Source organism: Apus apus, chromosome 4 (assembly GCF_020740795.1).
Source record: "Apus apus isolate bApuApu2 chromosome 4, bApuApu2.pri.cur, whole genome shotgun sequence".
Lineage (NCBI taxonomy): Eukaryota > Metazoa > Chordata > Aves > Apodiformes > Apodidae > Apus > Apus apus.
In genome coordinates, this window is record NC_067285.1 from 87,037,622 (window position 1) to 87,060,650 (window position 23,029).

At 42.5% G+C, this 23,029-nt stretch overlaps 1 protein-coding gene across 1 annotated transcript in view; it reads right to left on the minus strand.

The window, feature by feature from the left end:
* KIT (KIT proto-oncogene, receptor tyrosine kinase) overlaps positions 1-23,029 on the minus strand; it is a 56,750-nt gene that overhangs the window by 19,586 nt on the left and 14,135 nt on the right. The window contains exons 2-7 of the mRNA XM_051619400.1: positions 18,194-18,433; positions 14,214-14,492; positions 10,608-10,744; positions 7,825-7,984; positions 4,815-5,004; positions 3,992-4,107 (exon numbers count right to left, since the gene is read on the minus strand). Coding sequence (XP_051475360.1) covers positions 3,992-4,107; positions 4,815-5,004; positions 7,825-7,984; positions 10,608-10,744; positions 14,214-14,492; positions 18,194-18,433 — 1,122 coding nt within the window. The remainder of the gene's footprint in view (positions 1-3,991; positions 4,108-4,814; positions 5,005-7,824; positions 7,985-10,607; positions 10,745-14,213; positions 14,493-18,193; positions 18,434-23,029) is intronic.

Below are 23,029 nucleotides of genomic sequence, written 5' to 3' on the forward strand. Positions count from 1 at the left end.
ACCACCAAGAACCAAACATTGTTGCAAAACGTTGAGATAGATTTTCAGCATTACTCATTTGGTGAGGAGCTTTCTGAGAGCACACAGCATCTCACCCAGCCTTAGTGCTCACAGATAGACATAATTCACATTGCTGAAACTCCTACAAAAATGGTTGGATTGTGAAATTATAATTAGATAATCTGCTACCCATGTGAAACCCATTTGTTTAGGCATATATTATGTTTTGGGCAATGTTACAATGCAACGTAACACAACAAATGAGATCAATTAAAAGTCAAGTATAAGAGAAAAAGGAACATTAAACCCCAGAAAAAAACATCGTGGCAGATTTGGGCTGCATCTAACACTCTGAGTAAGGAAAAATAAAATGCCTCTATTAGTTGGGCTTTTTTTCTACAGTAAAATAACAGCACAATAAAAGCCTGTCTACAGAGCCACAAGACCAGGAGGACTAATCCTGCAGCAGCGGAGGGAGCTGAGACACTGTGGATGGTTAATGCTTCCAGCAGCCAGGCAGTGAGTCCAGCCCTAGTGCTATGGGATGCTGAGCTGCAGAAGCTTCCTGAAAGCAGCTGCCCTGAGAGCAGCTCTACCCATGAGGTCCCCGGTGAAGCACTTATGCAATGATTAGTGTGATCTGCCTCTCCTCAGGCCTCCCGGGCTCAGAGAAATTGAGGGATGCATTTCACTTGCAGCAGCAAAGAGCCCCCCAAGCCAGTACCCAAGGGGGCAGAGGTGGCTGCTGCTCCCACGCCCCCGGGGCTGTGCCGTTTGCTGCCTCGGGCCACGCGCCATGTCTCAGCACCTGCACCCGTCTGGAGCCAGAGCCTCTTCCTCACCCACCAGCACAGGGGGCGCCGGAGCAAAGATGGGCTCGATTTGAGAAACAGATGCCAAGCTGTCACTGAGCATCTCCTTTTTAAAAGAGATTTTATGGTGCTAGATTTTATGACTTTCACTGCCTAATTACCCCTGGTAGCAGACAGGCTCCTCCTAATGACTAGACTTTGCTTAATGTTTCAGCTTTAACCCTTTAAGTATTTAAAGTTTCGTTACATTACTTGGTATACATACAGATAGCCTACCATAACCAGTCACTAGATGTCTTTAACTTCTAATTTCACTACGTTTATCAACTGCTTTTCAGCTTTAATGAACGTTGATTCTGAATACAGCAAAAAGGATTTCTGAGTGGTCACTCCTATTTTAACTCAATACTCTTATGCATTTGCTTTCTATTGCTGATTTCCTTTTCTTCATCATTAAAAAAGTAAACACCTAAAAAGCAATATTTAATAAGTATTGTCTGTCATTGCAGTCAAAGAGAGAAAGCTTTCCTCCTAATGGCATATTTTCTGATTGGAACAAATCTGTTTATATTACCCCAGTGACTCCTCATTTGTTCACTCCAATGACAGAAAAACTGCTGAGCTTGGCTTCACGTGATCTGTAACACCATGACCAGTTTTCTCTGCAGCTTGAGCCCAAATTCACGCATAGCTAATATTTTGTTGAGTATAATTAAGCCCACATACTATTTTGCACTAAACTCAGATACTAGTTGAAAGATTCCTCCCCTAATAGCTAGATGCATTGTACCTTGCTACTCTGGAGATTTCTACAATATCTTAATTGTAACTCAGTTCAGCAGACTGCTTGTCAAGTTGTAATATTCTTTCTGGCTCCTAATTTCAGAGTTGCTTCCTTCCTTACTTCATGTCACACTTACTATGACTGACTACATTTTTTTTAAGCAATTTAGTATTGTTTCAGATTAGCATATGCGATTGCTAAATGTGTTTAAATCCAAGGCAAGTATTTCTGCGCAGGGTTTTTTAAGTCTTTCAGCAAATGCTTCAGCATTGATTTTTGTTTACGTGAAGACATTCTCCTGATTATGAATCCTGTTTTACCTGTTTGATTACTTTCTGCTGATTACTCGTCCAAGCCAGACGTGTAAACATCACGAGCTACATCCCAGCAATTTATGTGAAATCCCCGCTGACAACGATGTCAGGTCAGGACACACCATTAGATAAGGATCTGTCCCACCCACACATGACTCACAATATCAAATAATATGATAGGCTGTCATGAAATTTGTGTTTCATACCTAAATGATCAGCCTCTTACAAGCCACTGAAAACATGAGGCTATTTTTCTTTTAAAAAAACCCTAGATGGATCAATTTATTTCACCTCTTCTTTTCAAAATTAAAAAGTATTTGCAGGACCTTAGCTAAAAAGACAAAAGAAACTCTGGAGTCAAGTGTATCAAATCCATCTGCTTCTGCAATATGTGCAGTCCACCCAGGGCCACAGTGCATGGTAACCTGGGCTCTGCTGAGACAGCTTTAAAGTCTTTATTGAATCCCAAGGCTGACCTTGGGTTTTTCAGCTTTTGTCAAGCAGCAGATTCCTCAAAAGTGGCAACACGGACCTCAGCATCAAGAAATGACACCTTGCGACAACAAAACTGTGGGGTTTTTGTTGTTGTTGTTTTTTGTTGGTTTGTTGTGTTTTTTTGTTTGGTTTGGTTTTTAAGTGACTGCACTCAGACTGCTCCCAAGTAGTCTGCAGAGCCTGGGGAGGCCCATGAGCAACCCCTCATTTCAAGCCTGTGTGTGACACTGCAAGTCAGAAAACACCACCCAGCCTCATCTGAACTGATTACTCCACGGGTGACCTGCAATTTCTCCCCTTCCCTCCCAGAAATAAAACTTCTGGCTCAGTATTTTGCTCTGCTAATCTGTAAAATAGTAGAGTTGTCCCTCATGACTGTAACCCACATTCATCGACAGCGGCAAAGGACAGCTGAGGTCACCAGTGCCCCCATCTCAGAAATCACAGCTGGGAAATGGAAAAGGCACAAGAATGTAAATGACAATATTCACAGATGAAGGAAGAAATGCCATGTTCTGAAAGAAGCCCAAGTGACATTTCTAGTCCCAAACTATGGCATAGCTAATAGTGATGCTACAAATGTTGGCTTTCAGTGATAATAAGAAGAATTCAGAAATTAGTATCTAGGATTTTGTGCATTCATGGAAGTTTCAACAGTCCTCTACATTAGGCTATGCCCATAGAAGGACACATTGCTACTGAAGCATAGCAGCAACACAGAACTGTACTTGCAGCACATTCATTCACTTTTTATACAGTTCCTCCTGCTGGGCTTAAAGGCATCACTATCTACCTCGCCTTAGGTTCTCCAATCTGCCTGCAGTCCCCTTCTGGCTTAATTTTCCTTAAGCTTGGCCTTTAGCAGCTGCCAGTATTTGTCTGCTGAGAGCATGAAATTCTCTACCAGGATGGCTCTGCTGTGAAGGACAGGGCTCCCTGAAGGTTTCATTGAATTAATTTTGAAGTTTAGCTTTTGTCTTCAAGAATGTTGTTTGGAACTGAGATTGACACTCTTTTTTAAAAACCGTGTCCCAAAGATGACAGCACACGTGTTTGCAAAGCTATGCAGATTTCCCTAAAACAATGGAGATCTGTATTTTATTATTCAGAAGTATTTAGATGCCAAAAGGCACAAGTGGATAATTCTCCTGACAGGCTTTCAAACTCTGCATCCAATTCAAACAAATAAAGACAATTAATATCTTAACTTGGCTGCCAAAAATGCAAATTATAATCCCTGTATATCCTGCCCCACCTTAAATTATCAAAGGTTTATGGTACACGCTCACTTTTGAGATTGTCTTTCTGGGTGCTACAGATTTTTTCCTGTATAAACAATCTATCTGCTCCCCAGTAATCTCTGGAATATGCTTGCTAGAATGGAGGGTCACACTGGATAGTAGGTGGATTTGTGTAAGTTCTCTGCACTTTTATATCTTGACATTTAAATAGTTTTCCACCATGTGCTTCACTTCAGAAAGCCTCTCATATGCTGAACTGCACTGTGACATCTTGTGCATACATTATGTTGTATAAAATACAATGACTGTGATAATGAAATATTTCAGACTGTTCACTTTACTTACTTTTCACATAGACATTAAATGTTACAGAGGAGCTGGCATCAGAATTGGACACAAAAAATGTGTAAATGCCTCCTTCTGTTCCTTTTAATCGGGTAAGGTGAAGTTCACTTGTGTAACTGTAAAGAAAAAAAAAAGCATTACTGATGCTCACAACTTGCAGTGAAAAGGGGATTGCTGTATGGAAGCTAAGGAGTGAATTATTAGAGTGTAGTATTTGTCTGCATACACTGTCCATGCCAACACTCTTATCTTGCGTTACTTTGCAAAGTAGCATCCAGAAGTTTTGCCCCTTCTAACACCCAGATGCATGCCTGCATCACAGCTGAGCACCAGACTTGGACCCTGTGCATGCATCCCCGCCTGCTCTTTTCTCACCGAGAAGGGCACCCAGATCCACAAACCACACCACACATGCTAGGTCCTACACTAGATTTTTGGAGGACCAGTGCCCAGGAGAGAACAGTGCACAGTGAAATAAAAGCATAAGCTTTTGTCAAGAGCACTGGGCTCTACTGTGATAGTGGAGGGAGTCTCTACACATAAACAACTTTGCATTCTTAGTTTTGCTTTATTGGGCAGGAATGGCATCTTGTAGGCGTGTTGTGAGCTTATGGCCCACCAGTCCTCAGATGGTGCATTTAGTTCAACACTATTCCAAATCTAGGTTAGCAGACTTTGCACCAGTCACTGTGATAAGCCACATGGACCATGAGATCTTACATAATTACAATTTTCCCACCATTTACACTTCCATCTTTCCTGAGCAGACACTACTTTGCTGTTCGAAAGTGAAACTGATAGCACTTACAACCATCCGCATTACCTGTTATTGCTCACAGTCTTGAACTTGACATAATGGTCTGATGAATTCTGTAATGTTTCGTTCATGTACATCCAGACTTCTTCCTTGGGTTTTGGATATGCCTCATATTCAACTGTTAGATTTCCATTTTGTCCTGCATTTATATCTATTGTGGTATTCATTGTTGCAAACAAACGCACAAATCCTTTAGCTGATGGCATAAGAGGAGAAGAAAAACAATTTCAGGGCCATTTAGAAGATTGTCAGTACTCTAACCACACTTAGACTACTTCAATACCTAGTGATCAAACATCCAACTGTGAAAGAGGAAGCCTTATCTCCAAAGCAGAACTTGAACCCTCACCTGCCAAAACCAAAGCTAGTAGTTATATATAGCAATGAGGCACAGGACTTAAAGCAGCCTTTAGTGCCCTAACAGAAATAATTCCATCTTCTGGTGATAAACAGCCTCTATTTGCTTTTGGAAAAATGCAAGCATGTGCTTGCCTCTACTCAAGTATTTACATTTTTCCAGAAATCAGAGTCACTAAGAGTATAGTACAAAAGAAACACTATGCAAAAAGCAGGAGAAATTGGTAATTTATTACAATAGAGTATTTAAGGTTACTTTGTCAAGTGTAATTAAGAATGACGTTACAATGAAGCTATTAAGAACTGTAATTAGAGAAAAATGTGCTAAGTTCACAGGCCTGGATACCAATTGTCTTAAACTAAGGCTTTTCTGTTTATCTACTGCTGGGTCTTAATCTTCTGTCTGGCAGATACCATTTATCATTGAGCAGTTCCATTCCAAAATATCATGTGGAGCAGCATCTTTACTGCAGTGGTTTTGATTTCATTAATAAACTCATCAGTTTCAGGATTATTCACTTTGAAAAGGCAAATTTTTCAGTCCTATTACGCAAATTCACATGGGAATTACCAGTCTGACAGGCAGATTGCAATTACAAGGAAACACATTTACTGAGAGAGCTTGAATGTAGATGAAAAGTCAATCTCGGATCTCTGCTTCTTTCCACTTTCTAGTAATCAAACTGTTGTGGCCAGCTGGGCACCTGAGCTCAGGAAAACCAGAGCCAGCAGGGCTTGGTGAAAGCATATGGAGCTGCCAGAGCACTTGACAGCTGCTTCAGAGAAGAAAGGATGAAGTAAACTCACAGCAGGCAGGTATGCTCTAAAATGCTCCCCACCATGAGAAGAGAGAAAATGTTTTAAATCCGGAAAGTGAAGATTTTAGCTCCTTTGCACAGCTTTTTTCCATTTTCTCTATAAACACAGGATCCCCAATGCAACCTAGACTCAAAATTGGACCCAAAAGCCAATAAAATTGTATGCTTGTGCTATTGGTCCCTGAAATGCAGTTCTAGAAACTGTTTACAGTTAGATAAATTAACTGTTTAAAAAAGTAATCAGGAAACTTAACAAAAAACTCCATTATTTATTGTAAATCTTTTGGCTAACATTAAAGCCATAGGGATTTAGGATCTGACACAGCCCCAGGATCTCTCCTGTACACACCACATACCACTTGCCAGGACCCTGGGAGTTGGCACAGTTCAGGTAAGTATAGTCAGTTTGACAATGAACGGGGAAAGGCATTCAGGAGACAGAGTTTATTTGCTTTTAAGTCAAATGTGAGAGGGTGAGGATATAAAACTATCTCAAAAAGGAAATATTCCAGCTTTTCTCTGGCACTTTTTATTAAATACAAACTTTGTATTTTACTAAAGACAAACTTGTTATTTTATTTTCTACTTTTTATAATGCTGTGCTTTATTTTAGTCCCCTGACCTTCCGAAAAAAAATCCTTTTTCAAGCCACATTTGCATACGTAGTAGTCCTAAGAAATTCTGTAGTTATGAATTTTCTTCCTCGTATAATAAAAGCTTTCATATTGTTCCCCTTGGGGAAAAGATTTTCTTGCATATTTCACACTGTTTCACTCTTTAACATATTAATTTAGTATCTCCTGTAAAAAAAAAAGAGAAAAAAATGAAACCCTTCCCATCATCATGAACCCTACCCTCTCCAATGGTGGAGTTAAGTTAATGGCACTCAAACTCCTGCCACTCTGCTGAAGATCTGACCTGCATAGGTCAAACACTTCTGCTTCTAAGCTACCAGGGGAAGCAAAACAAGCAATGTTGCAGGAGTATCTGTGCAACAGAAAAACAGATTTGAAAAGGAAGAAAGATCTGAGGCTACACTTCCCTCAGTTACTACACCCTTCAATGGTGAGGAACTGAAACAGTTATAGCCAACTCCGCAAACTTCTTCAGAATTACCTTATGAACTACACCAGCATGCCCTTAATTGTCATCAATTTATCAAATTAGCAAGTTTTGGCAGCTTTAAAATTCAAAAGGCACTGTGTGTCACCCAAGTTAATACATCACAGATTCTAAATGAGTCTGTTACTAAACAAGAGGATGGAGGGAGTTCGCTCACTGCTAAGGGACATAAGCCAAAACCTGTGGAAGTGATGGATAGTGGATTTACCGTGGGAGTGAACTCCAAAACGATTTCATGCTGTCTATGCAGACTGCAGTGCTCCTCATGGCATTATTTTAAACAGAGGTACCTATACAGCTTCTATGCAAAAGCAACACTGATGTCAGCAAAATTTCCTGTGCTTGGAAGGCTCATGCTGACAAATCACTTAAGCATAGGGACAGTATCAGGCAAAGGTAAATCACTTGCTTTGTTAAGACTGGATTAAATTTAAAATTAAACCAGGAAGGATGAGACAAACCAGAGAGAAGAATTGGGTGGTTGTTTCAATAGCACATCCCAATAAGATACAAAGGGTTGTAGAAATAAAAGTAGCCATACACACCACATTTCCTGAGCCATCCCATATGGTACCTGTCAGCAATAACCTTTTAATAAAACAACTTTACTCATTGAGCTTTGGGGGGAAGGACAGAGAAGGAATGGAAGGCTCCCCAGTGTTCTCACTTTCCACCTCCCACTCTTAAGAAACGTTAAGATGTTTAGAATAACTATTTACCTAGTGCTTTCAAGGTTACTGTGGCATTTGTTTTTCCAAAAGGGTTTCCTGCTTCACATGTGAATTCTCCAGAATCATTAACTCCCACTGAACGGATGTTCAATGTTAATTTCCTTTCGTATCCATAATCACCCAAATTTCTGCTATTGCTTGTAACAATCTGTCGGTAAAAAAACAATTAACATCTGAAACACTGTGTATGCAGCATCTTTGCTAGATAAATTAAAAATAGAAGTAATTATAACTTTGCCATATTAATATTAATAACTTTAAACCGGAATAATAAGCCAGCACAACAAACCTGTCACTAGAATCTCTCCATGCAAAACAAGTGTGTGATCAGCTGTCTTTGGGAGATAATGTCCTCTCCTAAGTTCTGCTCCCTCCCCTTATTATTTTTCTTTTCCTCCTCAAGCTCCACAGTAAGGCAAGAATACACGTGTGTGTGTTCATTACTCCGAGATAGCCAAACAGAAGAGACCAGCCCACGACACAAAGCTGAAACTCTTACTTCTTCAAATATTTCAGTCATACAGAGAAAAGGGTGTTAATCCCAAGGCTAAACCCAGCTCACTCTGGTTAAGTTTCTAATGCTGAGGAAGATGAGGAAGTGACAGAAGGTTTTATTTGCAAAATGACCACTGGGTCCTGACTTTCCCAACACTCAGAGCTGCAGTGATCATAAAAAGTCATCGCAGTGCTGAAGCGTGGCTCACCACTCAAGTGATGCCTAAAAATCACTAAACCCTCTACTTGTTGCAGGGCTTCCCAGTGAATGACAAGGGAGAATTTAAGGTGTTTCAGCTTCATTTTAAACCGGGTTGCTGCACGCCCTGAGTCCACAGCATTTCCTTGCAGACACACTGCAGAGAAACCTGCTGACAGCAGGCTTTACACAGCATCCTTCCTCTGGTACCCACTCTGATTCTTGGTCCATAGCAATCCAGATTTATTAATCCTAAAGGTAGCTGGAAACTTAATTCTCTTTTCAAAGCATTAAAAACATCATGATCCTGTGCCTACGTATGCACAGAAAAAAAGACATGCTTTGAGCTGTAAACTTCTGTGAGAATGCCCAGTGTGGTTGGAAAGAATGATAAATTTACATTGGTTAATCCAGATGCAGACGTGGACATGTTAGGATTTTCTGGTGAGATTATTTCAACTCTTGGAGGTTTCAAGAGCTTCTAGATAAATCTCATCTTCTCAGTGCAATTTTGGTTCCCCCTGAGTTATAATAATCACAAACAGAAGTTTGTTTTGTGTTGATGTGCTTGCTCTTAACAAGTCTCCTGATTTTCAGAAGTGGTGATAATTTCAGTAATTTTTTTTTTTTTTTTCATCTCTGCTATTCAGGACAAAATGTAATTCTGCATCAATTTAAGCATTAATTTTCTTTATTCTGTTTCAGTACAAAAATTAATTTGATGGTCAATGTTGAAAAGATAGTATCCCTTGTTATTTACCAGAAAGGAGAGAAAGGTCAAACTTATTTGGCCAAAAATACTTTCATTGTGGCTCTTACTCATAAAATGAAAAGTAATAAAGTACAAAAACTTAAGGGAAGTCCCTGATTTCATCACACTGTGACAAAGAAAAGGGAGGAGAATGAGAAAAAAAAATTCACTTCTTAAATGAAGGACATGCAATTGACCTTGGCACAGGACCAAAAGCCCCATCTGCATGTCCCACGCTGCCTTCATGTCATTTAGACCTCCTCAGCCTTTGGAGCTGTGAGGTGGGATTTCTGGAGCAGCAAGCACTTAGTGGGAGCAGCTCTTCCAGAGCTGGCAGATTAGCTAAGGATGGCATGGCCAGCCCCAGGGAACAAGTCTCACATTCACTGTCTGCCTGAGGAGATGTGATTTATCCAACTTCACAGCAGCCTTTTAAAAAATTTTTTTTCATACACATGGACTGTGAATTACGTATTCTGGTCACTAGCATTAGCAGTAGAATATCAGCCAATTGTCATGGGAGTGTATATGGCACGAGTTTCTAATAGGTCTCCACAAGGGCTTTTCATTCATTTGAATTTCAGGGTGTACCCCGAAGACCAGGAAGTGTCCCTAAGAACAAGCCAGTGCCTGCTGCTTGTTTCAAGGGCAAAGCTGGCAGACCGAGGGAGGGTCTCTCTCTGCCCCTCCCCTGTCTGCAGAATAGCTGTGCTGCTGGTAACAAACTCTCCTGGAGCACTTAGCCTGCCAATAATTCAATTTGGTGATGCCAGGCAGTAACTTCATCTATTACTACAGACAGAAGCCAGTTCACTGGTTCATTTTTCAGAACCTTCCCAGTTAGTGAGGCACACCACATAATTTAAATGAATTAATCATTCCTGCGAACACTTACTACTATTCCTGTCACATACAAGCCCATGGTAATTAGCAGGTATTTTACTGTTAATGATAACGACTAGAATATGTAATCTGCAGTCCATGTGTTGATATTTGCAGCTCCCATTGATTGCAATGTGATGTGTAGGCACTCTGTGCTTCCGTATTTAGGCAGCCCAACAGAGGTCACCTAAAATTCACATTGAAGAGCCTGACTTTAATTTCTGTTTGGGAAGAAAAGCCCCTGCAGATGCTTTTCTTCCCAGTCATCCAAATGGGTACAAGATAGTTGATAGCCCATGACCAGTTTGTGGGGTCTGGGACCACTGGAAATGCAGCAAATCCAAAAAGATATATAGCATCAGGTAACCAAATCAAGCACATGAATGTCTACAGCGAGACCGTGTGCAGAGCTGAGGCGGACGTGATACAGTTAAAGAAACTCACCCCACTTCTGCGAGAAACCCAACTAGCTTGTACGCTACTATCCACATCCGTGATGATGCATGTAACTTCAAATTCTTCCCCTTCTTTGAGAAGCTCGTAGCTTTTGGATAAGGTGATGACAGGAAGAGTTTTGTGAACTGGAAAACAATTTAGAAGTGTGTTACTCTTCAGTAGCTTCAGAGCTTCCAAGGGAGGATAAAAATCAACAGACATTAACTTTCCAATAAAATTTCAGGTCTCTGAGAGGTATTCAAATTTCTTTAATGCATTACACAGTTGTTCCTTTACAACAAGCACATTTCTGCTTCAGTCTCCCTTCAAACTATGTTTAAAGTTAGATAATACTTGGTAGAATGTAGCAACTTGCACGATGAAACTTGAACTATGCTGAATCATCAATGAAACAATTCATTCCATGACAGCTATTAAAAAGTTGCACTCTGGAACCAAACACACAGTGAGGATCAGCCACGGAAAAATTGCAGCCTAGCATTAACTGCAGCTTTTATTTACAAATAACTACAACTAAAATGAAGGATAGTCCAACGGGTCCCTGAAAAGCCCCTGGTGGTCAGCCTAGGAAGGACAAGTACAGCTCAAGGACTTAAGAACACCTGCTTCTGAAAGCACCACAGCCTCTGCTCACAGTGATGGCTCACAAAGGCAGCTGGAGCCAAGAGCCTGGACAAGTTAATCACCCAAGAGGTCGGTGGTTACAAGCTGCCATGGGCTAGCTGTGCCCCTGTTCTGCTTTGGGGTGTCTTTTGTCAACAGTCAAGTATGTTTGAGGACTACATGTCTCTTATCTTTGCAAAGCTCTTCAGCTCTTCCTCTGTTCACTCCAAAGTTTGTTTTTCTGTCTTCCTCATCCTGTCTTCAAATTTTCCTCATTTATGAGACTCCAGTGAACTTCTCACTACAACTTTTATGCAGGAAGACACAGCTTCAAACCGTGAATGCAACATATATCAGATAAGGCCTTCCAGATTCTCTTCCTGCCTCTGACACAGGCTCTGTACTTGCCTTAGGTAATTTATACAAAACTTAGGAAAATGTGACTCTTTCAGCCATTTGTACTTTAACAACATTTTCCTCAAGTTGCTGTAAGTGGCTATGAAAGAGAACAAAGAAACGTTTGCTCTCTTCAGATTTAAAGGCTCATACGAAAATCCCCCACAGCTTTCAACAGTACCTAAGAGACAGGAGGAAGCTGGTGCAGAAGGAATGCTGTGTTCTCACCCACCAGAAACATCTATGGACAATTAAAAAAAAGCCATAAAGCCTTAAAGCCCCTCATTGTTTTGAGAAGAGCAGGACGTAGACACTCCCTGTGCTATCATAGTGTATAGTATGCCTGCAAAGCACCCTGTTTCATGAATGCCTCTTCTGTCTTTCTGCATCAGAACTTCAGGCCTGGGGATTTGAGTGCCATGGTTATGATTACAGAGACATTACCCACCCAAAGGGTCTCCAATGCACTAAATCCAAGGAGAAATAGGGAGTTTTACCCAGTGAACTTGCTAAGGACTGAACAGCGCAGTAATTACAGCACTGATGATGACAATGCTGCTTTGCTGCTGATGGCTTCCAGCAGATGCCTCCACTTAATACACACTTGCCTACAGACAGGGAATGCAGGCACAGCACCAAGGATCCACCAGCCACCTACAGCTGCCCACCATCAGTGGGACACTGGCAATGGGTGCCAGGTCAGCACCCTCTCATCGGAACTCAGCAGTTTATGGTGCAAGTACAGACTTTTATTCCATAAAAAAAAAAAATATTAAAAAATGAATAGTCCAGTAATACAACTTGCACTCTGCTATGTCAGATAAATGTCTGTTATGTCCATCAATTGCTCTCCTTCTTTGGATGTAACAGAAAAAATTGCTGGAAAAAAAACTTGTTGCAGAACAAACAACAGAGACAGCACGAACAGACTTGATTTTTGTCATCAAAGGAGAATGCCAGAGATGTCTGAACTGATTAAACTGTTCTCTTTTCTCATAAATTGAAATTTAGTATTAATTAAAATTCACTATATCAGAGTTGCCAAATCACTGGGAAAAAGGCTTTTGCACTTTGTCACAGAAAACTTTACACTTGAGAGGGCCCCTGCTGCCCATCCCCTGCCCCACCACTGGGGAGCATGGCACAGGGCTTTCACACAGCCCCCACCGCAGAGCAAACACACACCTCATCACACCACAGGGCAGCCCTCCTTCACCAGCACAAGGGGCCATGCTGGCCTGCCCTCAGCTCCCAACACCTGGCATGGAAGAGGCAGCAGTGCAAAGCACCCAGACCCCTGGCCCCAGCTCTCCACCTCCTCCTCCCGCCACAGCCCCCCCAGCACAGCTGGCATGGGGCATCTCCAAAAGCTCAAAGCCAACCAACACAGCCCCTACCAACACTCTCCTTCCAGCAACAAAGACCCTCCGGGACCCTTGGGCCACGTGAGCAGCAGCACGCCTGCCGCCAGCAGAAACTCCTGGCACACAACCCTGCCTGTGCATGGACAGGGGATGTTCCCTCCCCAGGCCTCACTGCAGTCTCCGCATCACACACTGGCCTCGGCAGGGACACGCTCCCACGGCGGCCATGGGTTCCTTCATCTCAAAAGCACAAGAGCTACCTGGAGAACAAACTCATTCCCCTGCCCCTGAAGAAATGCCAAGCCAGCCTGGCTTGCTGAACCGCTTCCCCCACTTCTCTACTGGGTATTTCTACAGTGGATTAATCACACACAGGGTGGCCGTGTGTGTGACCAAAATGCCCAGACAAAGCCAGACAACTGTACTGTACAGCACAGCCAGACGTTGGGCTTCTCCTCCTTCCCAAACCCACTTAACCACCCAACCTTTGAACACAATGGCATGTGGAGGTCAAATCTAGGATATGACCAACAGGTTTGCAGAGCTAAGTGGTCCATCTGGCAGGCCAGCCACAAGGCACTCCTCATCATGATCTGGGCACATGGTTGCTCTTGTGACCATCCTCACTCATGGAGACAAACAAGGGCCCTCTTCTCCCCCAAGCTGCGTCTCTCCACTGAATCCCTCTTCTTTAATGCCATAGATCAGTTCCTCCTACTGTTATTTGTGGACAACAGGCATGTGAGTCACGCACCCAAACCTCCAGCTTGCCTGCGCAAACCTCTTCAAACCTCAGGGCACTGGTTTGTCCTCAAAGTTTAACAGCACAACCCACACTCTTAGAATTGTGCAAAAAAAGCACCTGGAAATCACCGGGAACAGAAAATAACAGCGATCATGGCTAAACCTGCTCAGCACATCCACAAGCCAAGTGTCACCAGAGGAACCTGTGCTGCAACACAACTTGCCCAGTGCAAGCCTTCTAAGCCCACCACACTCCTTTGGACAGACTGTAGAGGCTACAGGCACCACAGAGCAATCCCATGGTGTGCAAACACCTTTGGCTTTGAGTAAGTGAAGACTTCAAAAGCCTCCAGAGAAGACCACCACATCCGGCCTCCCCATTACAAGGTCAGGACACAAGGTGAGGCTTCACAGAACTTCTCACCAGCTTCTGCGAGGTGAAGGGTAAAATCAGGTGCTTGACAAGAAGGCAAAAATCCTGTGTTACCTGGCCTCACATTCAGGAAAATGTGCTCCGATATTTTCTCGACTCCATTGTGCTTGGCCAAGCACTGGTAGCAGCCCTTAAATGACCTCTGTACATTCTTGATGATGATGCCTTTCTGGGGATTGGGAATGAAAGTCATATTTTTGGGGAGAGGTTTGCCGTCACATTTTCTCAGTGTGAAATTTGAAACATCTGGATCTGTTAGTGGGCACACCAGCAGGATGTCACTGTCTTCTTTTCCGTAGATCAGAGAATCAACAAGGAAGAGCACGTTTGGATCTGTGAAGAAACGCAAAGACCCGTCAGAGAAGCTGACATTGCATAGGGAACATCTGATGACCCTAACTCTGCAATTGAGCACTTATATCAAAGGAATTTTTACATTCAGCCAGTAAAACTCAGTATTACCCAAATTGTGTTTACCAAGAGACACTAAATTTTGTCCTAGAAGAGCAGCACAACAGGGAATGTGCAGTAGCATTAAATAGCAGACACACTAAAGAATCATGTGCACTAAAAATAATCTTACTGCTTTTTATGAGGCAGGCATATTGAGAGATGGAGCATTCTGCTACAGAGATGGAGTTGTTACTTTTTTTCCTTGTTTAGCTCCAAAATATCCCCTCTCCAGCCCCAACAACAGAGAACAGATTTTCACAGACCATTAAAAGTAATTTGCTTTTAGCCAGTGGCAGGGCTGTAAGGTTTCATGCCCACAGGAGGACTTTGAAGAAATTTATGAGCAAATGTAAGTTGAAAAGCACCTAAATTATGGTTTTCACTTCTGTAAAATACACAATCTAAATGAACACACATTACCACCAGAGGAAGCACCAAACAACTTCTCTCTCTCTCTCCTCTCTGGGAAAGCAGGGGTTATTTTTAGCCTCCTTAGAAAAAAAAATGGGCATACAAACAGCCTATCTGATTGAAAAATCATCATGCAATCTTTCACAAGGTAACTTTTCTAAAGCATTTCATCTCAGCCAACCACAGCCCACAAACATACAGTACTTTGAACACATCTACAAGCAAAGTTGAATCCCATGACAGGTGATGACCTTGAAATGCTAAGAACCTGGCCATTAATAGTAAGCACAAAAATAAGGGTGGTATGGTGACAAACATTCTGTAAAAGCTTATTTCAGCTCCCATCTGCCCCCTCTACAGAGTAGCATCAATTAGAAATGCAGAAACAGAGGGAAAAGTTTTATTTCTTTTTTGCAAACTGTCTTCATACAACCTGAATTCTTAGAGATCAACAAACCATGGCTTAACAAGGAAGACACACAGAATTTGGTTAAGATGACAGACAACGTAAATTTGGTTTAAGTCAAGGAATACTAGGCTAGAAATAAAGCATGGGACATTTACATAAGCAATTAGGAAATGCTAAATCAAAAGGTGCTTATCACTGAACAGAGAAGTTACTGACTGGTTTCCAGCTCAGAGTTAGGGTGTAATTTTAACCTCATTTGTTACTGCTGCCCAAGAAGCCGTCACAAGCCAAAAGCTTTCAAGCGTCAGTCTAGAACTAGAGGATGGAGACTACTAACACATAAAAAAAATAAAGCATATCTGAAACAGAATCGACATGTGATGTTTTGCACATGGAGATACTTAGAGAAATGCTATGAATAGCTGCCACTCCTGAGCCAGAAGAGCATGGACTAAAAGAGCTCATCTAAATGTTCCTGCTGACAGAGACTTAACTGATTGGTTTCCTCTACATCCACTTTTTCTCCAATATGGACAGAACCAAGACACCCTCACTATGCAGAAAGTATGGCTCTCCACGGAAAAAAAAAAAACAACAACAAAACAAAACAAAACAAAACAAAAAAACCCACAGTTTTGAAAATAGAAGAAAGGAACAAAGACCCATTTCACTAACATCTGAAATTGCATGGAAGGCCTTGGCTAGGGTAAGCAGAATTGCTGATGTGCTCCTGTCCCATCTTCCATCACTCTCTGGAAGGGAGACATCATGGGGAGAAGATATTAAATGATTCACTGTAGGGAATTCAGGTACAAAGAAGCTGCTCAAGGGCATGTTCTTCCCTTCACTGCTTTCCAACCCAGTTACATTTTGGGTAGCACCTGCTTTCTGGACATACCTGAGGTTTCCAACACAAGATACAGTGGTGCTTATCATTGCTCACATCTGAAAAGACCTGAGATCAAATTCGAGGTATTTTTCTCTCTTATGTAGGTGCCTGAACTTTCTTGATCCTCCTCACTAAATTTCTTTGGATACGGACACAAAATCCTTCTACAGGAGTAGACAAACTACCAACACAGGTATTTTCTGCCAAAGCAGGAAGGTGAAAGAGGTAAGTGTCTACAATCTGTCAGCACGATGTCATTCTTAGTCACCAAAGAATAGAAAATTTTGTTTTAGTAGATGGACATAAGAGATAAACAGCTGCCACCATTTTATGTGCCACTTGGGATGGCACAGGATCGAGGTTCTTGGTCCTCTTCTCTCTTCATTCCCACTTTTACAAAGAGAAAGCATACACGGTGCTTCTGGTAACGCCACAAAGCAGCTAAGCTCATAGTAGCATCTTTAAGGTGACACAAGATGTCACCAAGCCATAGCCTATTGCAAAATCATGGCTAACACATACTTATTTTACTTCCAGGAACTTGTCAAAGTAAAGCCTGCCCACTTTTCACACTATTAACGTGAAGAAATAAACAATATGTTGCATGAGGGCCAAACAACTTATATGATGCTTTGGTAATCATGCTCAGTGGGAGTGCTGCCTGCTATCCTGAGGTGAAGGAGTCCCTCAATAATAGAAGGCACAAACATCTCAATGAACACACTTGTCCGCGGTAATTAACACGACCTTCAGGAAAAGAGTCATGACAGAAAAAAATCAACAATGTTCATCAAATATAGGTAAAATCCATGCCAGACTTACTTTAGTCATGGTCTCAGAGAAACACAGAATGTCAAGAAAATGCATCCATGTAGCTACACCGCTATTTGGACAATTCAGGAGTGGCTAAAGGAGTGCTCTTTCATTGTGTGGCCACTATGTCAGGTATCTTCCCTTGGAAAAATATTCTTTGCTGTGCTGGTATCTCCCTGACTTGGAGAACAACACTGCAGTAATTCTCAAAGGATTGGCAGGTTGAGAGGAGGCTCTCTGAGACAAGCCCTGTTGGACGAGGAATACCGCCTCTTAAAAAGTGGGTGCTGTAGGGACATTTTTTCATCAACAGGGAAGAAAGACCACCAGACCTATGTGAAGGAGAAGCTAAGTAATTGTCTCCTTTTAAAAGGAAAGGGAAAGCCATGGTAAACTATCAGCTGATGATGCCACAGATCAGGAGCCAACAAAAGAAAGGAAAAAATCTGAAGAAAACACGGCACAAAGAAGAAGGGTAATAAAGGATTGCAAAAATGTGTCCGAGTAGAGGCACTTCTTTCCCATCTGAGAGGCTTCTGGTCACTCACAAGGTAGATCAGAGCTGGAGGCAGAGGAATCATTGCTGCCTGCTGGATTAAGCCTGAGAGTGCAGGCTTAAAAAGCCAAATTCTTTAGCTAACTGCCTCAATAGATCAAGACCTCGGGACAAAACCTTACATGACTCCATACTGATGGATAGCATGGAATTAAAAAGACATTTCTACACACTGCTTGCTTCCTCACAGTACAACTGACTCATACAACTGATCCAGGTCACTTAGCTAGCTTCTAGAAAGAGCACTCAAGTATATTGCACTGCAAAATAACAGGGATGCAAAGACAAACTCATCTGGAACTTTGGTCTAGTGAGAGAGGCCATTGCAAGCAACGGTGGGAGTGAGTTTTCTTTCTACTGGTCAGGAAAGAAGATTTATTCTGTCGGACTGTGTTTACCCACTGTACCTCAGATTCCTTCCCTCCTCCAGCATTTACTGTCCTACTATTTCAGGACTATGAATGAGAAGGGGGAGCAAAAATAATGCCTTCATTGATATTTACCTTTAACAAAAACATAAAAAGAGTTGACAACATTCTCTTTACTTTTGCATATATATCTGCCTATGTCTCTGACTGTTGTGTTTTTGGTGTACCACTCTTTCTCATTGGAACTCCTTGCTTTCGCCAATGGGTTTGAGTTCTGGAAATGCCAAGTCACAGGTCCCTCCTTGTTGCACCTCAGCCTTAGTTCCTCCCCTTTATTCACAACCAGTGAAGATTCTTCAGGGTGCAGTGAACCACCTGGAAAAAAAAACAACAAACCAACAAACAAAATAAGAAGCAGAAAATACAATGCCTGTCAACACAACACTGTTTCGGGGGGGTTTTTTCTGTAACAAAATTGTTATAGTTGTATATGTGCAGTTAATATTTTGGGAGTTATTTCTTAAAAATACTAAGCTGCAAAGGCACTGTACAATTCTGTAGCCATCTTCTGGCTTGTAAAACCTTCAGTCCACAAAGCAAATAACCATTGCAGATGGAAACTTGCCTTTAAAGAAACATTTGTAATTAGCTTCAGATGCACCAGTTTCTGCAATGGTTTGGATTTTGAACGGTAACAGACCCAATCTATTTAAAAATTAAATTCAAGAACATATGAGCCTGATTCTACATAGCAGCACTTTTAATCATTCTTTGTCATTTACTCAGAATGTTGCCAAGAACTAAAGTTTACTTGCTCAACAGTCATCTCTTTTAAACTGCTCTCATGTATTCAGAAGCTCCACTCACTCTCTTAGAAGTGTCCAGTCTAATGAAGGCAGCAGTACATGGTTTCCATGCTTATTCACTTCTTTAGATTAAGTGCTAATTTGTAATTTCTTACCTCCAAATAATTTCATGCAAAATATTCTTCAAGCTTCCCACCCAGTGCTACCAAATTAGTTTCACTGAAGCATGAATCTCACAGTCACCAGAGCTGCTCTAAATGATCTCTTAGCTTCTTTTTCACTGAATGCAGCATAACACAACTTTTAAAAATTTTAAGAAAATAAAGCCATGTAAAATGAGCAGCTTCGACTCACAATTACCAACCACTTCCCAACTTACACTGCATACTTGGAGAAAGAAGCACATTCAGGCTTCTCTGGCTTCACTACTAAGGTAAGTCAAGCAGTAGATTGCTGATTGGCACACCTCTGATATTAAAGTCTTAGTGAACCTACAAAATGGGAGTTCACAACCAAAAATGCAGAGAGATTCTTACTACTATGAACCTACTGAATAAGAATTGGGGTGGTCTTGCAGGAACAAATCCTTCCCCTGACAGAGTAGCTGTTCAGTGCTACAAGTAATCCTTAGCTTACAATAACTGTGCTGTTAGTTGATGTCCCTCTCATGTGAAGCACAGTTGTACAAGACTGTACAACATCCATATGTAGTAGCAGAGTCATGCCACTGAAAATACTATTTGCATGCAAAAAAACCACTCTGCAGCTCTGTTCAGAGGCTGAATTTCCCTACCCACACAGATAACAACAGACGCTCAAGCAAAACAATTGGATAATTAGTTGGAATGAGGTTATATCCTCCAGACTTAATTCACTCATCTCACAGCTTTAGTTGTTCTTAAGGTATTTACTGGGTTAAGATCAGGTCAGGTAACTCTTCTTCCTGACAAATCCACCACAGAGTAGGAAGCAAAGGACAGATAGAGTACCTGCAGGGCCTAATTACTTCGTTTATGGTCTGGGTTTTGGAGTGAGCTCCTGTTCTCTCTGCATCTCCCTTGGATTAAAATGTGTTTATCACTGCTAAACCCAACAGGAAGCCATTTTTCCAGTGCCACCAGAAATTTTCCGCATGAGGTCTACTACCCTGCATATACACTTCTGTGACTGAATGCATAAAAAATCACTCTAGAAATAATAATTGCTAGAAAAATGCAGAAAAAAGTCCCCTTTTAATTTCATGTCTGCTACCTCACAGTACAGGTGTGAGCCAATGATTTGATACTGCAGAACAAACAAGAAGAGTGAAAGTCCAAGGTCTCAGAAGCACAGTTCCCAGCCAGCAGTGGCTGGGCAGGCAGGAGAGCTGGAAAAACACTTTGCCCTGGACATGCCTTGCCTGACAGCAGGTTACAGGCAAGGAAATCTCTGATTTGCAAACCCCTCACATCAGAGCTAGCAACTTTTGGCACCTGAGAAGGCAGAGGGCAAAGACCTTCATATGGACATCTTTGGAAGACTTCTCTGCTTGCTTCTCACAAATTATAGGGTGCTTCAAGTAACAAATGAGTTGCATAAAATAGCAGAAATGCAGTGTGGTATACCCAATCTGGCTCTAGGTGCTCACATGAGTGAAGGAAGGCTGGGAAAGAAGAGCAGGACACCCTTCACTGCCATTACTCCTTGCCTGCAGAAAACAAATTCTCAGCCTGGGCCCTGCCAGGAAACATGCATATGTGGCCGGGCTGGGACGGCCGCTGCTGCCCATCCCCTGCCCCACCACTGGGGAGCATGGCACAGGGCTTTCGCACAGCCCCCACCGCAGAGCAAACACACACCTCATCACACCACAGGGCAGCCCTCCTTCACCAGCACAAGGGGCCATGCTGGTGCTGGCCTGCCCTCAGCTCCCAACACCTGGCATGGAAGAGGCAGCAGTGCAAAGCACCCAGACCCCTGGCCCCAGCTCTCCACCTCCTCCTCCCGCCACAGCCCCCCCAGCACAGCTGGCATGGGGCATCTCCAAAAGCTCAAAGCCAACCAACACAGCCCCTACCAACACTCTCCTTCCAGCAACAAAGACCCTCCGGGACCCTTGGGCCACGTGAGCAGCAGCACGCCTGCAGCCAGCAGAAACTCCTGGCACACAACCCTGCCTGTGCATGGACAGGGGATGTTCCCTCCCCAGGCCTCACTGCAGTCTCCGCATCACACACTGGCCTCGGCAGGGACACGCTCCCACGGCGGCCATGGGTTCCTTCATCTCAAAAGCACAAGAGCTACCTGGAGAACAAACTCACTCCCCTGCCCCTGAAGAAATGCCAAGCCAGCCTGGCTTGCTGAACCGCTTCCCCCACTTCTCTACTGGGTATTTCTACAGTGGATTAATCACACACAGGGTGGCCGTGTGTGTGACCAAAATGCCCAGACAAAGCCAGACAACTGTACTGTACAGCACAGCCAGACGTTGGGCTTCTCCTCCTTCCCAAACCCACCTAACCACCCAACCTTTGAACACAATGGCATGTGAAGGTCAAATCTAGGGTATCACCAACAGGTTTGCAGAGGAAAGAAACACATTGGAGATAGCAGTGCATAGATTAATGTCTTAACTGACCTACTAAATGAGTGTGGATCTGTCAAACCCTACACATCGCTGCCATGTGTGCACATGCTGACAGGTGCTGGAGCAACAAACCCTTCCCCTTCCCAAGCTGGCTCTGTAGTCCCACAAATAACCATTGCCACCTGTCCCTCTAACACATAGCACCGTACTGCACAGTTGGACTGGATGTATACTGTGCTCAGCTTTGGGCCCCTCACTACAGGAAGGACATTTTGGTGCTGGAGCATATCCAAAGAAGGGCATCGAAACTGGTGAAAAGCCTAGAGTACAAGTCTTACAAGAAGCACGTGAGGGAACTGGGGTTATTTAGTCTGGAGAAAAGGAGGCTGAGGGCAGACCTTACCACTCTCTACTACTACCTGAAAGGAGGCTGTAGAAAGGTTTGTGTCAGTCTCCTCTCCGAAATAACAAGCAACAAATCAAGAGCAAATGGCCTCAAGTTGTGCAAGGGGAGGTTTAAGATTGGATATTAGGAGAAAATTATTTACTGAATGGGTTGTGAGGTACCCAGGGAAGTGGTGGAGACACCACCCCTGAAAGTATTTAAAAGACATGTAGATGTGGTACTCAGGAACATGATTTAGTGGTGGACTTGGCAGTGCTGGATGGTTGGGCTAAATGATCTTCAGGGTCTTTTCCAACCTGAATGATTCTATGATTCTGTAATAGCCATGCCTAAGCTGAGGGGGAACATTTCTCAAAAACAGAAAGCACACTCTGCAGCTCTGTGCAGAGGCTGAATTTCCCTACCCACACAGATAACAACAGACGCTCAAGCAAAACAATTGGATAATTAGTTGGGATGAGGTTATATACTCCAGACTTAATTCACTCATCTCACAGCTTTAGTTGTTCTTAAGGTATTTACTGTATTACGACCAGGTCAATCCACCACAGAGTAGGAAGCAAAGGACAGTCAGACCACCTGCAGGGTCTAACGACTTGGTTTATGGTCTGGGTTTTGGAGTGAGCTCCTGTTCTCTCACTGTCTCCCTCAGAAGATTTATTTATCACTGCTAAACCCAACAGGCAGTCCACCAGTGCCTGTTTATCCAGGACCAACAGAAATTTTCCATGAGGTCCACTAATCCTTTACATAAACTCGCATGACTGAACATATAAACAAGCATCCCAGAAATAATAATTGCCAGAAAGATAAAAAACATTATTTAATATTTTTATGCAATATTTGTGACTTCTACCTACTCTTTCACCTGGAACTCATCCTACCCATTCAGGTTAGGAGTTCAAAATTTTGGAATGTTTACTACCAGGACTATCTAGCAAGACGTTGGAAAGTTTTGCAAGGTGGTAAACCACACAGCAGACCATGACTCCATCCAGAGGCACAAGAAATACATCAGGTACTGGAGCTGGAGAAAGAAAGGTGAAGAGGGAACAAACACACTGTGGTATTCCACAACAAAAGCCACAATATTCCAGTTGAAAGAATCTTGCCATGGTTCCTTTTATGCAGCTTACAAATTTTCAGCAAAACAATTTATAAATTGAATTAATGTCTTGTGCAAAGGATTCACA